General features: G+C 37.2%; 1 protein-coding gene and 1 long non-coding RNA gene across 2 annotated transcripts; one reads left to right on the forward strand and one right to left on the reverse strand.

The window, feature by feature from the left end:
* Positions 1-1,924: 1,924 nt before the first annotated feature.
* Positions 1,925-22,784, reverse strand: LOC139982536 (NLR family CARD domain-containing protein 4-like). The gene is made up of 4 exons (XM_071995428.1): positions 22,642-22,784; positions 18,141-18,376; positions 15,403-16,919; positions 1,925-2,137 (listed from the first exon to the last, which is right to left on the reverse strand). Exons 2-4 carry the CDS (start codon positions 18,229-18,231, stop codon positions 1,925-1,927), a joined length of 1,821 nt encoding a protein of 606 aa, XP_071851529.1. The 5' UTR covers positions 18,232-18,376; positions 22,642-22,784.
* Positions 4,034-9,062, forward strand: LOC139982859 (uncharacterized). The gene is made up of 3 exons (XR_011798400.1): positions 4,034-4,475; positions 5,901-6,115; positions 8,314-9,062. It is a non-coding gene; the product is annotated as an uncharacterized lncRNA (long non-coding RNA).
* Positions 22,785-24,081: the final 1,297 nt, after the last annotated feature.

Here is a 24,081-nt window from a genome sequence, read left to right on the forward strand (position 1 = left end):
TTACTATATGACCTTACTATGACCTTACTATATCCTTACTATATCCAGGTAATAATAAACAGAGAATACCTCATTAATTGTATGAACAAAACGCAAATATTTGCAGTTGAGATAACAGAGTTCTATTGAATATACCAATGCATAAACTTCAAGATTTTAATTACTTTATTTAAATGCTTGCACGGAATGGCACCTTCTTACCAGTCTGAGTTGACCACACCTCGAGTTCCCAATCACACCCTTCGTCCTAAGCCTATTACTCTCGTTCTACCCAGCACGAATAACAAGAAGCACTATGGCCTGCAGGTAATTCTGTCGCTGCACCTGATCTATTGAACGAGCTTCCTACCGAAATTCGCATAACCACAGACTTCACCTCATTTAAATCACGCCTACAAATGCATCTCTTTCATTGTAACCTTTATCAACACGCACGTCGTCTACATTTAAAAATGTTCATTGTATCATTTGTATATGACCTGTCAATCATATTGGAATGCGTCACGTGGTTGAACACCTGCACAGCTAAAGTGCATATTCTGTTACATCTCTTAGTTACCGTGAACACATCAAAGAAGTGTACCGCTGAAGGTCACCTTGACAATCAGTAAACCTGTACCTCTCTGTTTTAATACAATGTAGCCAATAACCAGCAATATAGTTTTCTTTCATAAAACAGAGAAAATCATCTTGTTTAATTGTTAATGCTTTTCTTCATACATATTTTCATACTCAACAGGACTCTATATTACTGGGGTCATTAATTCCTACAAAATCATTACTCCGATGTTTGCAGTTTCTTTGGCTTTGATTTTAACTGTTCATCAAGGAAAAACACAAGAAGTTTTACGATTGAAACGAAAATTGTGTGCACGATTCACGCAATGACTCACTGATTTTGATGGCAACCAACTAGTAGTTAGTAATGGTTACCTTTGGAGTCATAATATATCTTTGAAATTTTGTTGAATTAATTAGATTGATTTGTTTTAAGGATTTTGTTCTCTTGTATTTGCCTCTAAACATTGTTGGGAAATGAAATTTCAAGAGAAAAAGAAACAACCGTTTGCCAATATTTCTCTTATTTCCCTTATATTTGGCTTAATTTACACCATGATTTGCATTGAAAATAGGCGTGGTTTGTTATACTATATATCGCGATATCTGTTTGAAGAATTTACTGCACTCCTCCGTTCTACAAATACACTCTCAAATCAGCCTAGCTTACAAAACATTTTGCGGAAATCCAATCATTGTTACAGTATATAAGGACAATCTCGTATCCTAACAGCATTACTGGATGTTCACCCCACCCCCTCCTTGCGACGCGATACAAGAAATGTACCAAATAAAGCTAGATAAACAACCCTATCTTATTGAACTTATTGAAAGTATGACGGTTCTTAAGATTTTGTGTTTTTAGGATTTGTTATTTTTTAAGATACATTTTGCTTTTATCCGATAATTTTCTTTAATGTTTTAAGCAGTAGACATACCAATTTTTAACTTGTATGCTTTACCGGTACTTATTATCAGTTTTATGATCTTATACAGTATGTACTAGTTTATAATGTTATATTGTATTGTATATTATAGATCGTCTGCAAAGCGCACATGTGCATCGTGCGTAGTACGCTATACAAGAATATATTTACGTTACATTATACGTTAATGGGATTATATTCGGCCTCCGTGCGTTTTCAGACAATTAAAATATGCAATTTAACTTATATAAAGAAAATGCAGTAGAGTTTGTTTTTTTTTGGTAGGGGAAACCCTTTTTTCCCTAATTTAATTATTCATCTAATTTAATTTCGCTTGAAAAATAAGTGAAGTATTTGAATTAATTTCCAATATTCATAGTCCCCTCCCCCACCCTCAAAAATAAAATTATAAAACATTTTCATCTTATCTTGTAAGTCACTTACCTAAGTTTCCTGAATTTCTCAGACGGCAGTGCATAGTTCAATAATCCTACAATGTCTTCCTCAGTAAGTTCTGGTTTGTCTGTTCCTGCATTCACGCATAACTCCTCCAGTGATGAGAGGCTTGGTAGAGCAATACCAGACCGGAGGATGATGGTATTGTTGTCAACCTTACTGAAGGACCACTCCAGCCTTAGATCAGATATTGGTATCTAAAGAGAGATGACGTATACAATAATATGGTATAGACTATATTGAAAAAGATCTGCTTTACCCATAAACACATATAGTAATAGCTTCAAGTATCAATTTATACCATTGCAGATCTCGACTTAAGTCATTTAGGCAAAGCAACTGTTATCCGTCCTACAACCCCCACCCCCCCCCCCAATCCCCCCTCTAGGCCCTTACAGTCTCGACAGAACAACACATGTACCAGCTGGGTGATAACAATTAAAGTAGTAATATGAATACATTCGCTTTACCTAACAACTGGTATAAATGATGTGTAGCAAGTTAATTACATCAGTTGCTTTAATATTTTCTTTATAGCTTGGTCTACAAACACAAACTTATTCGTACCAGTCTTGAAAAATAAAATGCTAAGAAATAAATTAGAAAATCATTAACATAAAACATATATTTTCACGTCTGTACAATCATCGATCATTGCATGAGTATGAGTGCGGTTGATAACGTCTCACCCTACATACAGTAGCAGTAACAACGGACTTTCCCTCCCGACACATACGGAGTAAACACGACCGAAACACGCCGGTGTATACTGTACCGCTTACGCAACGTGACGCTATTTCATACAATGGATTGAGCAAAACATTCAACGCCTTTAAAGTTGTATATTTGTTGTAGGCTAATTCTTTGTGGTGTCTACTCTAGGGCAGTAGTTCAGCTAGGCCTAGTATACATTACGTTACAGCATTACCCACCCCCCCCCCCTCCACTCTTCCTCTGCCCAGAATGAACTTTACATAACAAACAAACAAACAATAACTGTCACGGCTGGGAGATATCTATACCTGATAATATAACCCATTCGCTACACCTTACTGCTGACATTAACGGTTTATAACATGTAAACAGTCGTTTGTTTGAATTCTCTTTATATCTTTCTGGGTGTACATTACGGGCCTACACTCATCTGTAACAGTCTTGCATGAGAAAATCGTAAGAGATAAGTTAGAAAATAGTGTGTTGACATTACATAATAGTTGCAAAAATTAGAGTTTCTATCATTTTCCCCGTTTCTCGTTCCCCACTCTGTACACTCATCGATCGTCACACTAGCATTAACGCGGTTAATCAGGCCTTAACCTATATACTGTCATTGCAAGAACTAACTGCTCGCCCCGACACATGCAGAGTAAATACAACCGACACACGCCCGTATGAACCGCTTACAAGCTACCGCCACGTCAACTCTGGTCAGACACTAGTTTTACTTTATAATATATAATTTTTTTTTATAACTGTAAACAAATTCCATGCATTTTATATTCTCTCAAAAATGTTTGTTGTTGGCCCATTCTTTGTCGTGTCTAAAGTAGTAGCCTATTGTGCAGCTGCAAAGGTCACAATGTTACAGCATCATAACTGCTACAGTAAATATCTTTGCTAAACGTGAGCGACATTCGTAATCCATGTACTACTACCACTCTCAATGTGACCGCACAACCAAATACATTATCACTACCAGTACAGGGCTAACTCGGCTATCGGAATGTCTGATTGGATTAGGGCCTAGTGATATGTCACTCGGTCTCTATACGTACGGATTAGTGTCGAATTAATAACTATTATAAAAACAGTTTTATTCCTTAACACAAGCTATTTAAATAAGCATACAGCCATGTTTTACGGACAGTGGTAAAGTCCTAGCATATCTTGACAGGAATAAACAAACCTGTTTAACGTCTAGCCTAACCATCCAGAATTGGTGTACCTAATTTGCAGAACTATAACTAAACTTCCCTTGAAAGCATGCAAGATTGTTTTAGTAGGACTTTATCCTAATGCGGTGATAAACGTATGGGCCTAGACTTGAGATATCCTAACTGCGTACAGTATGTCCAAATAAAAGCTCCGTTTTCAACACTGAAAAAATAAACTAGTCAATATTGCCACGGACCAACGTTAAATTAGTCTGCAACGTTAGTCAATGCACACGAACTAGCAAAAATCTTCGTTTCATCGCTGCTTCTTAGTCAGTTTACACTGACTAAGGAAAATATAATCACAGCTTAGTCGGTGGCGACGGACTAAGGTATTTTAACCCATGGACTAAGAACGATACGGACACCCGATTTACGCCATAATCGTAGCTTAGTCGGTGTCGACGGACTAATGTATTTTAACCCAATTCGATTCACTTCAATTTGGAAACCGAGAGGCAACGGCAGCTTGCTGGACTTGGCATAGTTTCATACGATCACTCTAAGCAACTTTCAACCGTAAATCACCCAAGAAGGTCTTTAGAAGAATGGAGGTATTAACTGCCATCATCGGCCTACCTGTTATTCCTTTAACTTGAAGGTAAAATTAAAGTTAATTGTTAGGCCACTGGCACTAGTACTGTATTATGGTTTGTGTAACGCTACCGTTGTCACGCTGGCGTTTCGCAATACACAAGTGCAATGACAGTGAGTAGCCTATAGGCTTCTACTGGGTACTGCAGTGCATTCTCAACACTAAAGTGTGCATTCTAAACTCCAATTAACAATGTGTTATGTGTGTATTGGGCTAGATTGAACAGTGGCACATAATCTTCTAATTTATTCCCAAACAAATGCTGGAACTATAAGTCTCAATAAAGATTTCCTGTAATTTCCCATGTGAATCTAAATGGGTAGGCTTTGTGATATTGAATAAGCAAGGCTAGACCTTCAAACGTACAGTCACAGTAGGCTGAACAAATTATGTTGGCTAGTCAACGGTATCATATGTTGCGAGCAGTCAGGATGCACGCTTCAGTTCTATTTAACCTTTTCATTTATCATTTTTTAGTATTTAATTTCCGGTCACGCCCAGGAAACAATTGCGACATTCCTTCACGGTCGACTTGTTTACTGTAAGAAGTATTAACCGTTTTTTCTCAGGAAAGCTTGATAGTCTGAAGTTATTATAACATGTGCTTTTAGTATACTGCCAAAAGAGTAAGTTGTTGTATTTGTATTGATATTTTATGTAGAAGTAACGGAAAATTTAGTATGTTTAGTTTGGTCTAATTGCACGTTTCTTTTCTTCTGTCCAATGTAGTGCAGGGTTCACTTGCGCGAATTCAAATTATTCTGTTTATGTATATGTATATACATCGATTCGTAGATTATGATGTTTTTTTGACATTTATTTGTAATTCAAGCATATCTGTTTAGTAGCAAAGTTTAAAGGTTAAGATTAATTAGTTTTCTCTTTTTGATCCTAGATTGAATGAAACTCATTGACGTAAATAATTGATCAGATCATACAGTTTAACGCAGTTCCTAAAACTCTGGGTATTCTCTAGTCTTCGCTGGTCCATTATATACTTTAGTACTACTAGTAAGACTAAATCAAAACGACCGAAAGACAAACTTAGTGTAACAAAGTACTGATTCTCCTCTAGCCTAGGTCTAAACAGGCTTGTTATGTGAGCAAGCAAAATAACAACTAAAACCGATTATGCCTATAAATAAGTTGGCTCAGTGCATTTCTGTTTCTAAAATTTTATATTTTTAAAGATCATAAAAACAAATAAAGATTTAGCCCATGTTTTATTATCTCTGTATTCTGGGCATTTGATTCTGGTTGCAATGGTGATGACACTCTCGTTCAAATTTTCAGCTTTATACAGTCTGCTTCAAACTTTGGGATTGTTTTTTTGAGACTATAGTGGAAGCAAATCTCACATAACTTTGTGGTGACAACTTTTTTTTTTGTTCTTTTTCAAATGATGAATACTTTGCTGTTTTTTTTTTCCAGCAGGAATTGAAAAGCCAAATATCTAAGTCAAGGGTGAGGTTTCCTGTGATGTACGACACCAGTGTGGAGGCAACAACAGAAGAGGAGAACTGTGTTATATATGGCTTAAAGACATGTTTTAAGATGATATATTGGTACCCTTCGCAGAACAAAAGAGTTTATCCAAGAGTCCAAAAAGCAAAGGAACAAGTACCATAGAGAAAAAAGATGGAAGAGTGAGTTTAACTATTGTACCCAACTGTTTAATGATATTAAAGATACTTTTCATAACCTGTTTTAAAAAAAAAAACAGTCTAGTATATCATTGACGTGCAAGCTTCATAAGTTTGGCCAAATATTCACTGATCTGTAGAGCGGGAGTCCAGAGGGTTTGGTTAGCTGGGAAGGTAACCAATTGCCTGGTACATCACAATGTTCACAATGCATTCCTGTATATGAAACCTGACGACTGGCAAACCGACTGTGGTGGATGTGGCTGGGAGAGCAATTTAAAGTCACCTAATAGCTAACCTAGATCAGCTTTCATGGTAACCACATCAAAGTAAGAACAATGTGTCAGGTATGGCCCCAAGAGCAACAAATGGCCATCGCCAGTAATTATTGGTGGTGGGGTACCCCTGCCAGTGATCAACAATTGACCCCTCACGGCTGACCTAGGTCAGCTCATGAGGTAACCACTTGAAACCTACTGGAAAATGTTGGTTAGGACTTCAGATAAAAGGGATGGGCATTGCCAGTAATTTTTATTGGTGGGGTACCCCTGCCAGTAGACCCCCAATATGCCCATCCCCTCATTGACCTAGGTGAGCTCATGATTTGACCAGTTGAAACCTACAGGAAAATGATAGGTATCACTTCATATGTAAGGATGGGCATTTCCAGTATTTTATATTGGTGGGCCACCACTGCCAGAGTCCGCCCATCCCTTACATATAGAATCCTGTCAATCATTTTCCAGTAGTTTTCAACTGGTTAAATCATGAGCTGACCTAGATCAATGAGGTGGGGGGGGGCATTTTTGGGGTCTACTGGCAGGGGTACCCTACCAATAAAAATTACTGGCAATGCCCATCCCTTACATATAGTGTCCTGCCAATCATTTTACAGTAGTTTTCAACTGGTTACCTCATGAGCTAATCTAGGTCAATGGGGGATGGGCATTTTGGGGTCTACTGGCAGGGTTACCCCACCAATGTAAATGACTAGAAATTCCCATCCCTTACATATGAAGTGATACCTATCATTTCCAGTAATTTTCAACTGGTTATCTCATGAGCTGACCTAGGTCAATGAGGGAATGGGCATTTTGGGGGTCTACTGGCAGGGGTACCCCCCAATATAAATTACTGGAAATGCCCATCCCTTACATATGAAGTGATACAATTTTCCAGTAGTTTTCAACTGGTTACCTCATGAGCTAATCTAGGTCAATGGGGGATGGGCATTTTGGGGGTCTACTGGCAGGGTTACCCCACCAATGTAAATGACTAGAAATGCCCATCCCTTACATATGAAGTGATACCTATCATTTCCAGTAATTTTTCAACTGGTTATCTCATGAGCTGACCTAGGTCAATGAGGGAATGGGCATTTTGGGGGTCTACTGGCAGGGGTACCCCCCCAATATAAATTACTGGAAATGCCCATCCCTTACATATGAAGTGATACAATTTTCCAGTAGTTTTCAACTGGTTACATCATGAGCTCATCTAGGTCAATGGGAGATGGGCATTTTGGGGGTCTACTGGCAGGGGTACCCCACTAATAAAAATTACTGGCAATGCCCATCAGTTGTATCTGAAGTCCTAACCAACATTTTCCAGTAGGTTTCAAGTGGTTACCTCATGAGCTGACCTAGGTCAGCCTTGAGGGGTCAATTATAGATCACTGGCAGGGGTACCCCACCACCAATAATTACTGGCAATGGCCATTTGTTGCTCTTGGGGCCATACCTGACACATTGTACTTACTTTGATGTGTTACCATGAAAACTGATCTAGGTTAGCTATCAGGTGACTTTAAAATTGCTCTCCCAGCCACACTCACCACAGTCGGTTGCCAGTCGTCTGGTTTCATATACAGGAATGCACTGTGAACATTGTGATGTACAAGGCAATTGGTTACCTTCCCAGCTAACCAAACCCGCTGGGCTCCCGGTCTATTGGGATCATTATTAACATGATTAACATAATTATTAAGCTTTGAAAAATATCTTGGTGTTATGCTGTTCAAAGCTAATAATTATTTGGTAAAGCTGCTATTCCTGGCTTATAATTTGAGGGACCTAGATTTAAATGTATACCTCCCAATATGTTATAAAATTTTAATGTAAATGAATGTTTATGATAATGTGAGTTATCATGTGCTATATCTGTATCTGCGCTTACACGTATTTCATATTTTCTGTTCACAGGTCAATAATGGTGCAGATTTTGGCTTCCTGAAGACAAGGGGGAGGCCATTTGTAGTTAAGAGAAACACTCTTTGTTCGTGAAGACTTAACTGGTGTCGATTTGGGGTACCACTTTAAAACGAAAGTCATGAGGAACCCTTGCCCAAGGTTCAACTTTGCATTATTGTGCAGTGCTATACTTTTGCGATTCATGTTTGATCCATGAACTTGTCTTAACTTTGTTGGAATAAAATCATATTTTCAGATTTTTGTTTACAGTGATTTCTTCTCTATCTGTCGAAAGTCACCCTTTGTAGACAGAAGTTTTATCAGAAATAAATACTGCCAACGTACACATTATTTGTGTTTCTTCTGCTCTCTTTTCTTTCAGTGATGCTAGTCAGTGAAACTAGTCGGGTTTAATTCTTTCAGTGATTCTAGTCAGTGCAACTAGTCAGTCGATACCGACTAAGAAAGGTTAGTCGGGAGAGGCACCATCCTGACTAATGTAAAACCTGCTATAAACTAGTCGGTGGCTCATATAAATTAGTCGGTAAAGACCGACTAATGTCACCAACTAATGTAACTGACTAATATACATTTACCGACTAAGAAATTGTTGATCGACTAAGCTGACGGACTAAGATGACCTACTAAGAAATCCAACTGACTAAGGAATAAATTAGTCGGTATAGCAAGTGACTAAGGCTATGTTAGTCGGGAGAGGCACCAGATGGACTAACGTTATGTTAGTCGGTGAACCAATTTAAGTTTTCTGTGAACACAGTCAAAACACATTTACGTTGCAATGGCCGATGCGCCTGCATTGACGCGGCAGGCTGAATGGCTGACATACCAACACCTGCGCACATTATTGTAGTAGTGTAGTAGTGTTGAACAGGTGTTATATATAAGATGTGCATACAGTATTCTACTGAGCGGTGAATAGGTTATCGTAACTCGTCCGATTTAACCTTTTGAGAAGAAAATATTTAATAATAATGCAATACTGTATTAAGATAATGAATGAAAAACGTAACCTACGAATGCTGCTGACAGGAAGAAACGTCTACTAGAGATGAAAGCCAAATACTGTGTAGCCGATCCGATCAATTCAAACATCAACAACTGTTTGGATCGAGGACGCAGTTAATATTTTGTGGGGGCGCACTCCCAAAATTTGTCTTAGAGATTGACCGGTAAATGTTAATATTCTAAATTAGATAGTTTGCGTCTTTGTTCGTTTAATGTGTCATTGCTTAACTTAAAGACTCAGATAACAGAAAGAGGTCAATCTAACCATGGTAGCAATTGAACAGAGCAAATACCCTAAAAATTGTGTTTCGTTTACATTAGATTCATGGCATTAATGAAATAGTACCTTTAGTTCTATTTGACATTAAAAGTGCCCTGTTTTTTTAGAGTGCCATTTCTGTTATGTAAACTGCTTAACTTTTTTTTTAAATATGATTACAAAAACTTCAATGAATAATTGTCCGCGTTAGTGCATCAATAGTTGTCGGGACGTTTTTATGTAGTGTGGTTAGCCACAAGTCCCACTGAACCATGAATGTTGTGCACTCCTACCCCCCCATCCCCACCCATGGATGCTTTTTGAATCACTGGAAGGAAGAGGAAAATGGTTGTATCGGAGTAATGTGTGATTTACCATACCAGGAAAGTCTACTTTAACAGTTGTGTTCGTCAATAATGATTTCAAAAAGAAATGTAGTGCGTGTTTGTATCTTGCCCTCCTTAAATGACAAGCTAGCTACGTAACACGAATGACTAAGCATATTGCCTGCTTACTACAAATTACTTACGATTCGTCCACGAGAGAATACTGAGGTTCACTTACTTATACATTTAGTAAGTTCAATATAGAAATTACAATGAGTAGGAATACAACAACAACAAAAAAACTCGGTGAGCATAATATGTAATGGCAACAGTATAACAAACGTGACAGAAACAAACAAAGGAGACAACACCAATAGGAAACAGAAAGAGAGAAAAGTAAGCAGCCGGTAATTATACAATGAGTTATTATTAAGCAGTATTTACCAAAGTTTTCGACATTTGATATGAGAGCAGCAGAGTTTTATCCTGCAGTACGTATATGTTGTGCTGAGAGGGAATAAGCCTATTTGAGGGTATATAGACAGTGTTGCGCGGGAACGAGTTATTAGCTACGGGGGGGGGGGACCCGGGGGGCCGAGGCCCCCATGAAATCGGCTGCCCCCCACTGGGAATGGGGTAAAAAAAATGTTGTAAAAAAAAACACTCATCAGTGCGATTGACTAATATTTTTTGTTCAATAATTTGGGAAATAGAGTTACACAATTTTCTCGTCTGCATCTGGCAGAATAAGAATAATACAATATCTGTAGTAATCATGAGAATGGTCACACAGCATGGCATGGCAATGGTCGATGCGACGATTGCGACCATACACTACGAACCTTGTTGTGCTGCGCGATATCGATATCTGCTGAAAATATGTTCAGTGCTTCCACCTAGCGCAACAATCTATCAAAAGATTGGCTCCGTTTGTACTGGGCCGAGGTATCAGGTATTCATATATTGCCTCGAGTCAAATGAACATATGTCATTGAATATTCCACAAAACAACTTTTTTTTATGGCCACGAAACTGTCGAAACATGATTTTCCACTACTGGTAGAGATATAAAATATTGGGAATTCTGAAATTCCTGCAAACATGCGGCTGTGCCTGTTCACTATTCACTACTGTATCTCCTAAAAAGTGATGAGTGGAAATTGTTTCTCCAGGACCGTATCGTATCGTGGGTATCGAGTGCGTCTGATATACGAACGTACGTATTACGTACGTACGACTATGATGATATGCACTGTACTGTACTGATCAACTGTTATCCGTCCTACAACCCCCACCCCCCCCCCCCCCCAATCCCCCCTCTAGGCCCTTACAGTCTCGACAGAACAACACATGTACCAGCTGGGTGATAACAATTAAAGTAGTAATATGAATACATTCGCTTTACCTAACAACTGGTATAAATGATGTGTAGCAAGTTAATTACATCAGTTGCTTTAATATTTTCTTTATAGCTTGGTCTACAAACACAAACTTATTCGTACCAGTCTTGAAAAATAAAATGCTAAGAAATAAATTAGAAAATCATTAACATAAAACATATATTTTCACGTCTGTACAATCATCGATCATTGCATGAGTATGAGCGCGGTTGATAACGTCTCACCCTACATACAGTAGCAGTAACAACGGACTTTCCCTCCCGACACATACGGAGTAAACACGACCGAAACACGCCGGTGTATACTGTACCGCTTACGCAACGTGACGCTATTTCATACAATGGATTGAGCAAAACATTCAACGCCTTTATCGCGGCTTCCCTCGTGCGGTCGTGCCGTAGGCTAGTTGAAGTTCCTTTGTACTCGTCAGCCTAATGTGTAACGTCAAGGCCCTACATGTAGCCTAGGCTTAACGCTAGGTCTAAAGTATTAGTAAACATGTTATTTTTTGATTGAACACTGCAGTGTCTGCACAGGTCAATATTCTGTTGATTCCCAGTTCTTTGCAGTCAGCCTAACTGAGCAATTGCAGAATACGATGCCCCATCTCTAGACCCTACTTGTTACTTATTGGACACTCGGGCTTGTGTAGTCGAATTCAATTCAATTGCTTCGATGTATGAATTGTTTAAGTGGAGGCGGAGTCGGCGTCAGGTAGATATTGCCCTTATTTTGAGAACGACATAGCCTAGTCATGAATGGGATATGAATGGATATGAGTAGATACGGAGTCGCGGAGATGGCGTCACCGTGAGTCTGATTCTAGGAAATTAGGCTAGTGTCCTCATTTTGAGAATGACAGGGTCATGAATGGAATATTAATTGTTTGAGTGGAGTCCAACTCCAGGCAGTTAGGACTAGGAGAGACCGGAAAAGGAGGAATTGAATGCGATTGTTCCAGCCTCAGTTAGGCCAGGTGCAGTTTTAAAGGCAATTCATGGATTCGGTGTTACGTCAGTGCGTGTACGCAGAGAGGCCTAACGTTATTTGTCACACACTGAAGAGCTTACCCTAGACTTTTACGATCGAGGCGCGCGTGTTGCAAATTCTCAACATGTTCGAAGAGTGTCCATAGAATAATTCCAGTATATATACCAGCTGCAAGAAAACGATACATAAAACTGGTTGGAAAGTTTGATTTAGGATGTGACGAATGAAAGTCCCATTGACTTTGTACAGGGCTCAGCTGATTTTACCATCCAGTGACGTAGTTGCGTGATATTTCGCTATTGTGACGTATGAAGTTAGCGCCTCTCTCGGATCCATGAATAGCCTATATGTTCTTTCATTGGATGGGGGAGGGTTGTGAGTCATGTGACCATCGAAGCAGATCGCCCTAGGCTAGACCGGAATTTTTCGAATATTAGGACCCACAGATCATCGGAGAAGGCTTTTATTGCTGTAAAAGTAAACAGCATAAAATACTATCTTATTTGGAGCATTCCAATCAATTTCCAAATACTCTGCAACCCTTCAAACATTGCATCGTTCTCAATAGAGCGACATCACATGCTTGAACACACTTTACAGTGTGTTGCTTTATGTTGAAATCAGATGTTGCGGGGTATTCAGCAATTGCAATTTAAAATAAATCGGCTATAAGTCTAGGTAAAAAAAAAGTTCAGGTTCAATTTTTTTATCAAGCTTTTGTCAAATGATAACAGAGGTTGTTTATGCAAATACCACAATATGTATAGTAGTATCGCTAGTGGATCGTTATGGGGAGTGAACTGAGTCAGTGTGAAATGAGTGAACTGAAATGGACAAATAAATCAGTTTTTGTGCCGTAACACGTAGGCTTCTGTGGACGCGCGCTTTGAACTGTGTGTGAACATTGCTCGATTCAGAAACTTCCACGTAACAAAATGGTTCTATGCAGGATGTGTAAATGCAAGTTATTGTTCATTTGCTGGTATTTTGAGGACCGCGGCATAGTTTAGAAATTTGAACATAGTGTTTTTAAAGCTGGCAAAACTATTTGTCAAATAAATTAGTAAAAAGGACAGGAAATTGTTATCGCAATGTTTTATCAACGATATGCACTTCGAAAGTGATCACTTTGTCGTGTGTGTGTGTCCGTGTGTGTGTCACGTTTTCTTGTTAGCAGGATTATTCTCGAACCAGGAGGCGAATTGCGAAGAAATTTTGTGTGTCGCAGCGGGGTTGGGTGTACATGAACTGATTAGATTTTTGGCACAAAAGACTTTCATTGAGTTAGGTAATTAGCATATTTTTTGTAATTTATTGTTTCAGCTTGTGAGCAGGATTATGCAAGAACCGTATGAGCTAGGATGATTTAGCTTAGCATATAGGTACAGGATAACGAGTACTTGAACTGATTAGATTTCCGGCCTAAAATATGCTAATTATGTAGTCCGGCTAGGGATGAGGTGTCGGGATCTGCAGCCAGGCGTTATCTGTAGCATATGTCCCCAACTTTCTTTTTCCTATAAAAACATAGGTGAATTTCACTCCATGGGAGTGATAACTGAGCATATTCCGGTATAAGAGTGAATTTCCACTCCATTGGAGTAAATCTTAACTCCTAATATAGAGTTATATTCACTCATATTAGGAGTGAGGGTTAACTCCAATAGAGTTAAATTTCACTCTTAATTTGAAGTGCGCCGAGTGATCACTCCAATGGAATGAAATCCACTCATTTGTTTTTAGAGTGTTGCTAGATATATGAAGAAGAAATTTACATACCAATACATGTTATCGGTCATCGATTGGCACAAAAACCCAGATTCTGATGACAGCTGCCTCAAGAAACCCAATAATTGGCCTAATTAGTACCGAGCCACCAATGTGGACCATTACCGAAACATCGATGCGTGTTAGTCTTCCATCCCCTTCCTCTAATGCTATTTAAGTCCACATGTGGGCATATCCTGCAAACCTACCGGTAGCCCACAGGGGTTTGAGTTGGAAGAAAGGCCTTGACACCTTGAAACGGCAAATGATGCCAACTTCCCTCAAGTTAAATGTCTGGCTGAGTTGGCAAGGCCAGTCAGCATGAAAGAGAAAAAACTTTTTTTGCATTTCTGTCACCAAAGTTGCACATCTTTTTGGTTGCTATTTTGCCTCACAGGTGTCATCTCCTGCGATCTGAGGGGTGCTGAAATCTCAAATTGCCTCCGCGCCAACCAAGGTGGCGCTCTGCTTAGATAGTAACCTCCGCCCCCCCCCCCCTCACAAGAAAGAACAGCCTCCATGGCCCCCACTCAAAATATCCTAGCTACGCCACTGAACGAGTACATATTTAGAGTACGTAGTACAATGGAAAATTAAAAAAAAAATATGATCAAGAGAATTGAAATGGAGTCATGTACTGGGTTAAATATAAAAACAACAGCTTGATAGCCATAGATGTCAAAGAAAGTGGGAGTTTTTAAATTGGCAAATAGCGGCACCGAATGATGATGAAACAGTGTTTATGTAAATTAGACGAATGAATATTTTCTGTTAGACGAATAAAGGTTAACTCTAACTGTGTTATTAGGGGCCTATCTATTTTCGAGGCATAATATCAGTATGTTTTATTCCTTTTGTTTTCTTGGAGAATATAACAAAGTGCGAGTTAATTACACAATTACGGAGACGAAAGAAACAACCCTGCATAGATATCTGAATCAGGCAAATGGATTATCAATTAATTGAACTGGACGGGTAACATGTAATTCAGTCATAAATTACTTATGGTGAAACAGCTAGTAGATTGAATTATATAACATATATGAGCCGTTATTGCAATTGTACTGTAATATACCAAAAGTGACGAATTGTAAACAACCTATATACTATATTACAAATCATGATAACATTCTATTTATATTTATACTACATTATATTGCAATGGTAATCTGCATAAGGGAAATAATTATTACTTTATTGTGGTGGGTTTTGTAGTTAGATTGTATCTGATATCATAGAACTGAGGTATATTAGGAAGTTCGTAAAGAATTAAAGAAAAATACAATGATAAATCATGTAATAGTAACGAATGTGCATACTCAATAATACTTACGTCATGACTTGATGCTATCTGTAGCAGCTGTACGGTAGACCTCTGTAGTAAATTGCTGTCATCTCTATTGATGATAACCTCCTTAGAACATAACTCTGTAACAGTCTTCCTGATCTCCTCAATGTCTCCATTTTGTTCCAAGATGCAGAGGATTGCAAACTTATCACAATCCTTTTGCTTCTTCAAATATTCGATGATATTACGAGCAGCTTTACGACTTAGTCCACATGCGAATCGAAAGACATATTGAAGGTCAAATGGATCCATATTACCTATAATCTGTTCTAGTTCAAACGCATTGTTTGCATTTGCAGTGACAATCGCCAACCTAAACGACGCAAACCATTCACAGAATATTTTATGGTAGAATCTTACTTCAGTATTGGTCTTGATGTCCCCGCTAGAAGTTTCTCTCTTTGAATCTTCAAGTATCTCCTCCTCTACTAAAATACCCACACGGAGATACATATCATAAAACTGCTTACCAAGTCTCTTACAGAGTTGTTTTTTATTCCATGTAATCTGCTGGTTTTCTTTGTTTAGACCCTCAAATGCTACTTTGTCCAGTTCAAAGTGATTATTTTCATATTCGACAGAGTAGCTAACTACATTGTGGTCAGATGCCTTGTTTCTAGTGTGACTATGGAAACATTTTAACATGTATACGAAAAAGTCTGTTACCGACTTAAATTTCCGAAAGTCGTCTCGTTCATGAGTCATGTGAGCGAACGTAACGAAGAACAGAGGTACTTGACAAATGTCATCAAGGATTGGGTTTTCCCGCAATCCTCGCTTGATATTATCAACAGCATTTTCGTTACTTTCACCTGTAATAGCCTTGCGAATATACTGGTCACGCGCTTTTTCGTCAAACCCAATTAATTCCAGTCGTTTCGGTGATGACCTTTTGAAGTCTATTGGTATAAACCTAGTTGTCAAAGTTACATCAAATGTTTCGAACAATTTGGATTTAATGATGCGCCAGATATCACTTCGATTACTTTTATCTCTATTTGGATATTCGTCAAAGCCGTCCAGAATTATTTTAACTGTAGTGCATCGTTGCAGAATATCTTTAATGTCTTTGGAATTCAAGCGAAACTCACTCGGCAATAATATCACTTTGATAGCTTTATAGATTGATCTTACATTACCCAACTGTCTAAGTTTCAGAAGAATTAAAACATCCGCTGCAGAGACAGGAGAATCATGGACGCCATTACACCAGTCATACGCTAACTGGAGGGTCAAAGTTGATTTACCATACCCAGCTTCACCTTTCACAATACGCCTATTATATAACCTTGAACTTGAATCAGTGAAAATGTCTTTATACGAGCTCAAACGTTCTTTCTGTGAGTTTTCGGACTGACTTTCTAGGACGTGTTCGATACCTCCCTCAACAAAAACCTTATCTACACAATATAGTCTGTCCTTTATGTAGGGAATCGGTTGTAATGCGTCATACTGCTTCTTGTAAACAGTCTTCAGAGAATCTAGAAGTATGCACTTCTTTTCTGGTAAGAAAATATGAAATAATTAATGTAGTCAAAACAAACACGTAAACGTAATGCTGAGAAACGTCTGAAGGTGTTCATAGCATATACATTGTGTGTGTGTGTTATATAAACAGCAAAATTTGCAGCAAAATCAATAATATATTGTTTACTATACTTATAGTGCATCTAGATGTTACTCAATTTTAACAATCTTTTGGTCACTCTCATAGGATAATTAATACTCTTAGCACAGTGAACTGTTCATAACATCAAGTTGCGATTGTTTATACGCTATATAGCTTCCTGGGTGAAATATGTCATCAGTATGCTAGACGTTATTTCTTTCACTAACATCTCAGTGCATTTCAATATCAGATAAGACATGTTTCATTCATTTGTTTTACCTTAGGGCAGGTTATAACATATACTTTATTCAAATACTTGTGTGATGCATTCAGTTATCATAGACCAAAGATACGGTCTGTTACAATATACCGATGACTCATATGTTTGGCTTTACTGAGTAGTTGTAATAACTCAATGAAGCTTGAATGTTTCATTTTTCTTCTAATGACTTCATTAATGTCATTTACAAAAGCTGTAAGTGTTTCCATTATATGTAATTATACCAAAACATAAGAAGGGGGGTGGATGTGAGGACTAATGTAGGTAAGAACATTAGTCGTTTCGTATGTCTTTTATATGTTCCGATGTTTCTGTCCCTTCATGCTATTTACAACTTGGACCAATATCTTACCCAAGGGAAGCAGTTCATATAAGCTAAATGAGATTCAAGCCAAGACACTACCATTAGGCTATGTGACAGAGAAAGCTGACAAGAGAAACTTTCAAGAAACATTTAATCCATTTTAAGAGATAACTCAACATCAATGTTTTTTTTTTTCTAGAGAAATAAACGGATTCAGATCATATTGGCATTGATATTACAAATGTTTAAAGTGACAGTTCTCAAACACTACTTTCAATCGGGATATCTTCCAAACTGAACTATTTGGTGGTGTTATGCTTGACAATGTAACCAAACATGCTGATTGAGTCTGTGTCTTCAAAGTTACATTGAATTCGTCTCAACTGTAAGAACAGCAATGACGGTAGTTATATTGGTACTACAGAATGAGGTGCTTGTTAGAGTAATTGCACTTTCCATCCATGTTGTTTTGCCCCGTTGTACAATGCGCATGGTAAAGAATATGATAATATATTGAATGTGTTACTTACCTGCTAAAGTGAGTGCTGACTGTGAGGCTGACGCCGTTCCTTTGTGAGTGAGATGTTTCTTTCTCTGCACGGCTTTCTTTTTACCTGGCATTTCCAGAGACTTTAAACAAGGTCATTGACTATCAATTTGTGGTTGAGGTTAATGTTGAGACATTCATTGTCGATATCCTTGTCCCCATCGATACCCAGACTTTGGCTGGTAATTTCATGCGATAGCTATTAAAAAACCTTCGCGTCTATAGAGAACGGGTAAATCAGGTGTAGTCATTATCGTCATATTACCTGATAAATGCTCATGTCCTATCGTGATTGGCAAATATACAAATACGCGTTCTCTAGATAGATAGCAGGTTGAAAAATAGGGAAATATGAGCTTACTCTACTAACGTTGTAAGAAAACCTGGACTTACTTTTTATTTATTTATTTAAGGTCATGTGAAGTCTATGTAAACTGTTGACATGTGATTTTAAGTAATCTAAAATTGTAATTCTTAGACCAATTTGTATTGCCAAAATTCCTTACCACAGTCTTATTTTGTGTCGATGCTAACGAAAGGTGTGTAAGTAGCAGCGTGTTTTGTAAAGGTTGATGAAAATTAAGTTAAATAATTTACACAAGACCCTACCTCCCTAAAGTGGCGTTTTTAATTAGATCATGTATCATTAAGTAGGGTGCACTTGATGTAAATGTACGTTACTTTATATTACCACCATATCTTAAATAAACATTCGCAGTTAATCGTAGAATGACAGCTGAATGCAGTTCATTACACACGTGATTAAAAGGAAAGTAATAGGGGAAGATAATTTTCAAACGAGAGGGTATGTCCTGAGGATCGTTAAGCTGATGTGCATTTGTGGAATATTAAGCCTATACATAGGACATTATATTAGTAGGTTTACCTCCGCAAGGTTTTAGTGTTAGTTACTTTCATTTTCTTCACGGAAGTAAAACCGAGAAAGATGCATACCCCTTAAACCATATGGATATGGGTCTAGTTACACACGCGCTCATTCTTTAGTGAATGGTGCTGTAGTATATAATACAAGTTTTGACGTTGAATTGCAGATGTTGTATATGTATATCAGTATAGCATTCCTTGCTTCTATCATATGACTTCAACAAGGATATATATTCGATCATATATTTACGATAATTATAGTGTATATAATTATCATTCAACAAACCGTATCAATCGAATGTTTTATTTTCGTACCTGGCACCCCTGTGCTAAAGGAGCAGTGGTCCATGTTCTCCATGATTCTAAGCGTGAACTACAGTGTACCGCGTTTATTTCATAAGTTGGTTGTTCACTTTAAGTGTTTAAACAGGGATTGATCACATGGTGTTGTGGGAGTTTTAAAATATACGGGAACTGACATTTTAGTGCGTGCCCCCTTGTATTGCAAACGGAGTATTGATAAGGGCCTTCTTATGTGATATCGGATATATCTTAACCCATATGTTATTCTGAGCCTTAGACTCCTACGTGTAAGTTTAGTGCTTTAGAATACCAGCTGGCAGATATGTCCAGGGTGCTTTTGTTAACCCGATATTGTTACTGACCTCTTTTTGAAAGTTTTATATATATATATATATATATATATATATATATATATATATATATATATATTTAGATAAATTTGTATTTTATATTTGAGTTTTAGTTTCAGTAAGATTGGTGCTGGGGCGGCTAACGCAGCATACAACACCGATAAACAGAGACAATCATTTAACATTGTGGTCTACTTTTTAAGCCTTTGAGAAGATATTTGAGAAACCCCAATAATCCGGGTCCAGCTAGTGTATGGTATGTTATTTGCGGTGATTTATAGTCTTTTTGAAGTGTGTATCAAGTGAGAAGCATATACTTAAGCTCATAAATCATAAAACATTGAAACAGAAAACCTAGCAAAACTCACGTTGTTAGAGTTGAAAACAGGACAACGGTTAAATTGTTTGCTATTAGGAAAAACAAAAAGTCCGACACTTTACAGTTCCAATAAAATAAAGATATAAAACATCATCCTAACGATTAACAGAGTTACAGCGTTTGCGAGAACAACTATCAACTATATTGTTTGATAACATTGGAATCAGAAGAGTTCATATATACTTTCGGGTGTCTGGTGGATATAATATTTACTCTTCATATTTGTATAATGAAGATAAAGAGATCTTGAAGATTGTTCATCATAAATTGCGACTAAACCAACAAGTCACTACATGTCTAAATGCACGTTCAAATTCAAAACGATTAGCTAACAAAGTAAAAAGAAGGATCTGTATTATTTAAATATGCAATTTGTATAGCTGCTAAAGAAACTAGCTATTTGAAGTTTGAGTCTTTAACATAAAACGTATATAAACTGTTTGGAAAAATGTTATATTGCAATGAATAATCAGTTGATATATATATTTTGAAACATCGTAATATTGACAATTCCAGATGAACTGTGCTCCACTAAAAAATAAATCGGTATTAACTTTTTACAGTAACGTAAAACGTCAGCATTTGAGATTCAACAAACCCAAAACTAATACAGCGTATAAAGAATACACGTCTTAAAAAAAAATATATATATACAAAGATATAAAGTAACATTGTGTTACCTATTTTGATATTGTAATGTTATTACTTATGTATTAAATTATCGATTGAAAACATTACCTTTTCAATGTAGGGAATTTATGTTTGTGACATGCAATGCTGTAGTTCGAATAACGAGTACTTCTCAGAGCTCGAGGTCCAAGTAATGTTCTTATGTGAGTACTGGGTATCAGTGTCCAAGAACCACATATTATAATTCGAGTACGAGTACTTATTAATTGCGATTGTAGTAACTAAATTCACAAGAAAGTCATGTTTATAACTTCTCCCTTGTGATCATTGAAAGTGACGACATGTTGTTGACTCAGATATGAGATTTCTGTTGAACACAACAACATTTCCTTATTTAAAAAAATCACGACTGGAATTGGCTCTTTAATTTGGGCCATGGTGGTAAAGATCAACAGTCACTACAACATTACAACACATATCGATACCTGTATCTTTTAAGTGGTGTTTTACTTATTCAAACATATACCTACGTTTTCCTGTTATTCATTAAAAAAAATAGGTAAACTGCGCAGTATTCCATCTCTGTTACATATTATACTGAGTTCAGATATTCTTATATAAGAGACTTTCCGAGTAAATTCATATGCAGCGACGGGCGAATATAAGAATAGATGGGAGGTCATGGCCTGCCGCTACCACCGCCAGTCTAATACTTCACCATATGAACCTTTTTCAAATAACAATTTAAGAGTATTTATTAACACAACCGTGCGCTGATACCTAATATTACACCTAATTAATACTCTAAATATGCCTCAGAATGCACCATTTGAAGGCTAAATATAATTCTAGTTTTTGTAGATGAGGATCACTGAACCCTCGAGATTGTACTTGGCTTCAACGACCTAATTTGCTACTCTTTTACCTAACGTATGTAATAATTCATTTGCTGTCGCCATTCAAAACAGGTTCATCCCCATATCTAAACCTGTTCGGGAAAGTTAGAACTTGTCAATTCGCTCTCTCTCTGTGAAATTCTGTTCACGCCACTATTCATCATGTAGTTCGCAGATATTTCTTACCCAAAATCTCCGTCACTACAATACTGGTTGAAGGATATTTTATCTCAGCAGCAAGGACTTGGTATTTGAGTTAATACGTATCGGTCAAACAAACCTAGCTAAGATGGTATAAGTATAGTCATACTTTGGACATGTAGCATGTTTTGATGATTCACGGTCTCTTGATCTGAGACACCACCTTTGCTGAAATGTTAATGTATTTAAATTCTCTCTATGATAGCAAAGAATTGGTTTTTGTAACCATTGTCAGCATCTGGCAGGAAATGTGACGTCCTGGAGGAACGATTGCCAAGCAAAATATCACAAACAGATTTCAAAAAAGTATGCAGATTTAACTCCGTTTTGCCCATATTATGTGATGTATTTAATTTAATTGGTTAAGATTTAACAACACCTTGGTCAAATTCCGAGTCAAATTAGAATTTTAACTCCAATACTGATCTACGTAGTACTTTCTTGGTAAAGGTGACCCATCATTTGGCCATTGGATATAACTCTAAATTGCTAGTGTAGGAAGTGACCTAAAGCATATTCTTTTTACCGTATATATGAAGAACCTGTACTTCAAAGTTTGAAAATCTATTGTAAGGTAAATAATACTCCACGTATAGGTTTTCTTTCACAACTTAACAAACCCATGTGTGTTTCAAAATTGGTATATCAGCTAAAAAATAGAAATATCTGACAACAAACAAGTCCATTTGAATCCAACTGTATTGCCCAGTAATGGAAGCATGATGATTTAATTATAACAGTAACTAATGCAAATGCAGAATTTCGTAGAAAACATTTCCTCGTGATGTGCGTTGATATTTCTAGTTATCTTAAGAGAGAGAGAGAGAGAGAGAAACTTACCGTTGGTGTACTGGAATTGACGAACTATAACTAACACTTGAATCCTTTACGAGGTGCAAAACATAAATCATTATCCACATGATTACAAAATGCCGGAGTACGAGGTAAAACTGTACATAATGAGTTAATGCCGTTGACGCTTGCAACGACTAGTAATAGCAAATTACAAAGTTCATATTTACCTTGCTTGATAGTTATTTGTTCAAGTCAACATTTTGGGATATCGTAAACTCCCTCTGATAGCCAAAGTTCATGTTGACATTTGATAACTGAACTCGGATATGTATCAAGAAAGTCTTTTGCCTGATATGATATGATGGTTCAAAACTGAAGTAGCGCTCTTACGCAACATTGCACTTGTGTTACTCTCATTAACTTATTAATGGTCGGTCTTACATCAAATGCTTGAATCTTGGGCAATACTGTATGTACTCTAACGTTGCATTCACTTCTTTTTTACTTATTTTCCTGCATTTCTCTGTCTGTATATCGAGTATCTCTAGTGATGTAAGGATTGGTAAATATAGACCAGAGCATAATATTCCCATATCCATCGAGCTCTTTAAAAGCGTTCGCCAAATTCACGCAGGAATCTACAGAAAGGAAATAAAAAGCTGCGGTGTAAATTTTACTTTCTTTGTTACATTCCTAAATACGCTACCTGAATTTATGATATTCCATGCTATGTTGTTTGTTCTTAAACAAAGTGCAATATTTATCTACTATAGAATGGGAAATAAAAGGAATAATTACAATGTATGAACGACCATAAATAGCTGGCTTTATACCGTTTGAACAGCTTCAAGCAATTTCTGAGATATACGATTACTATGGAAGTTATGTAGGTCTGCGTGTTGCTAGAAACACATCAAGGTTTGGTATATTTACATATAAATAGTACAGGCTCTTTTATAATTGATAGTGAATTAATTAAAATACATGTTAGGATGACACGTACTTTGTGACAAGATGCATTGTGTAAGAGCTCTACCATATATCCTTGGAAATGTTTACTGTCATCTTTGCCTAGCGTTACTGTATTTGACATCAGTTTATTTAAGCTCTGACGGTCCTTAGTCTGATAACAAAAGGAAGTTACTTTATAATGCCAAGCGGTAAATGAATATAAATCATGTGAACGATAAATACACGAGTATGTGTACGTTGTTAATGTAAGTAGATTCAGTGAACCCTTAAGAGTCGGAACAATCTGGTGTGCAACATTTTCAGCGACCACCAAAAAAAAAATAGAAGCAAGAATTCCGATGATGAATGAGATATAATAGCATTTTTAATAAAATTTGCGAAAACAACTGACGTGGTACTTAATCTTGCTACTTATTCTCCAGTCTTGTAGTATCATGCAACAGGGGTGATTAATATCAGCACTATAGCAACTTCAATTCCTTAGATGAGATATAAGGGAATACAATTAACTAA

Source organism: Apostichopus japonicus, chromosome 16 (assembly GCF_037975245.1).
Source record: "Apostichopus japonicus isolate 1M-3 chromosome 16, ASM3797524v1, whole genome shotgun sequence".
NCBI lineage: Eukaryota > Metazoa > Echinodermata > Holothuroidea > Aspidochirotida > Stichopodidae > Apostichopus > Apostichopus japonicus.

What these genes read in the sequence shown, in the direction of transcription:
- LOC139982536 (XM_071995428.1), bottom strand. Translation starts at nt 18,231, where the DNA reads ATGCCAGGTAAAAAGAAAGCCGTGCAGAGAAAGAAACATCTCACTCAC. An exon ending in GTCAGCACTCACTTTAGCAG is followed by an intron (nt 16,920 to 18,140) that starts GTAAGTAACACA and finishes TTTTCTTACCAG; the next exon opens with AAAAGAAGTGCATACTTCTA. An exon ending in AGATAGCATCAAGTCATGAC is followed by an intron (nt 2,138 to 15,402) that starts GTAAGTATTATT and finishes ATCTCTCTTTAG; the next exon opens with ATACCAATATCTGATCTAAG.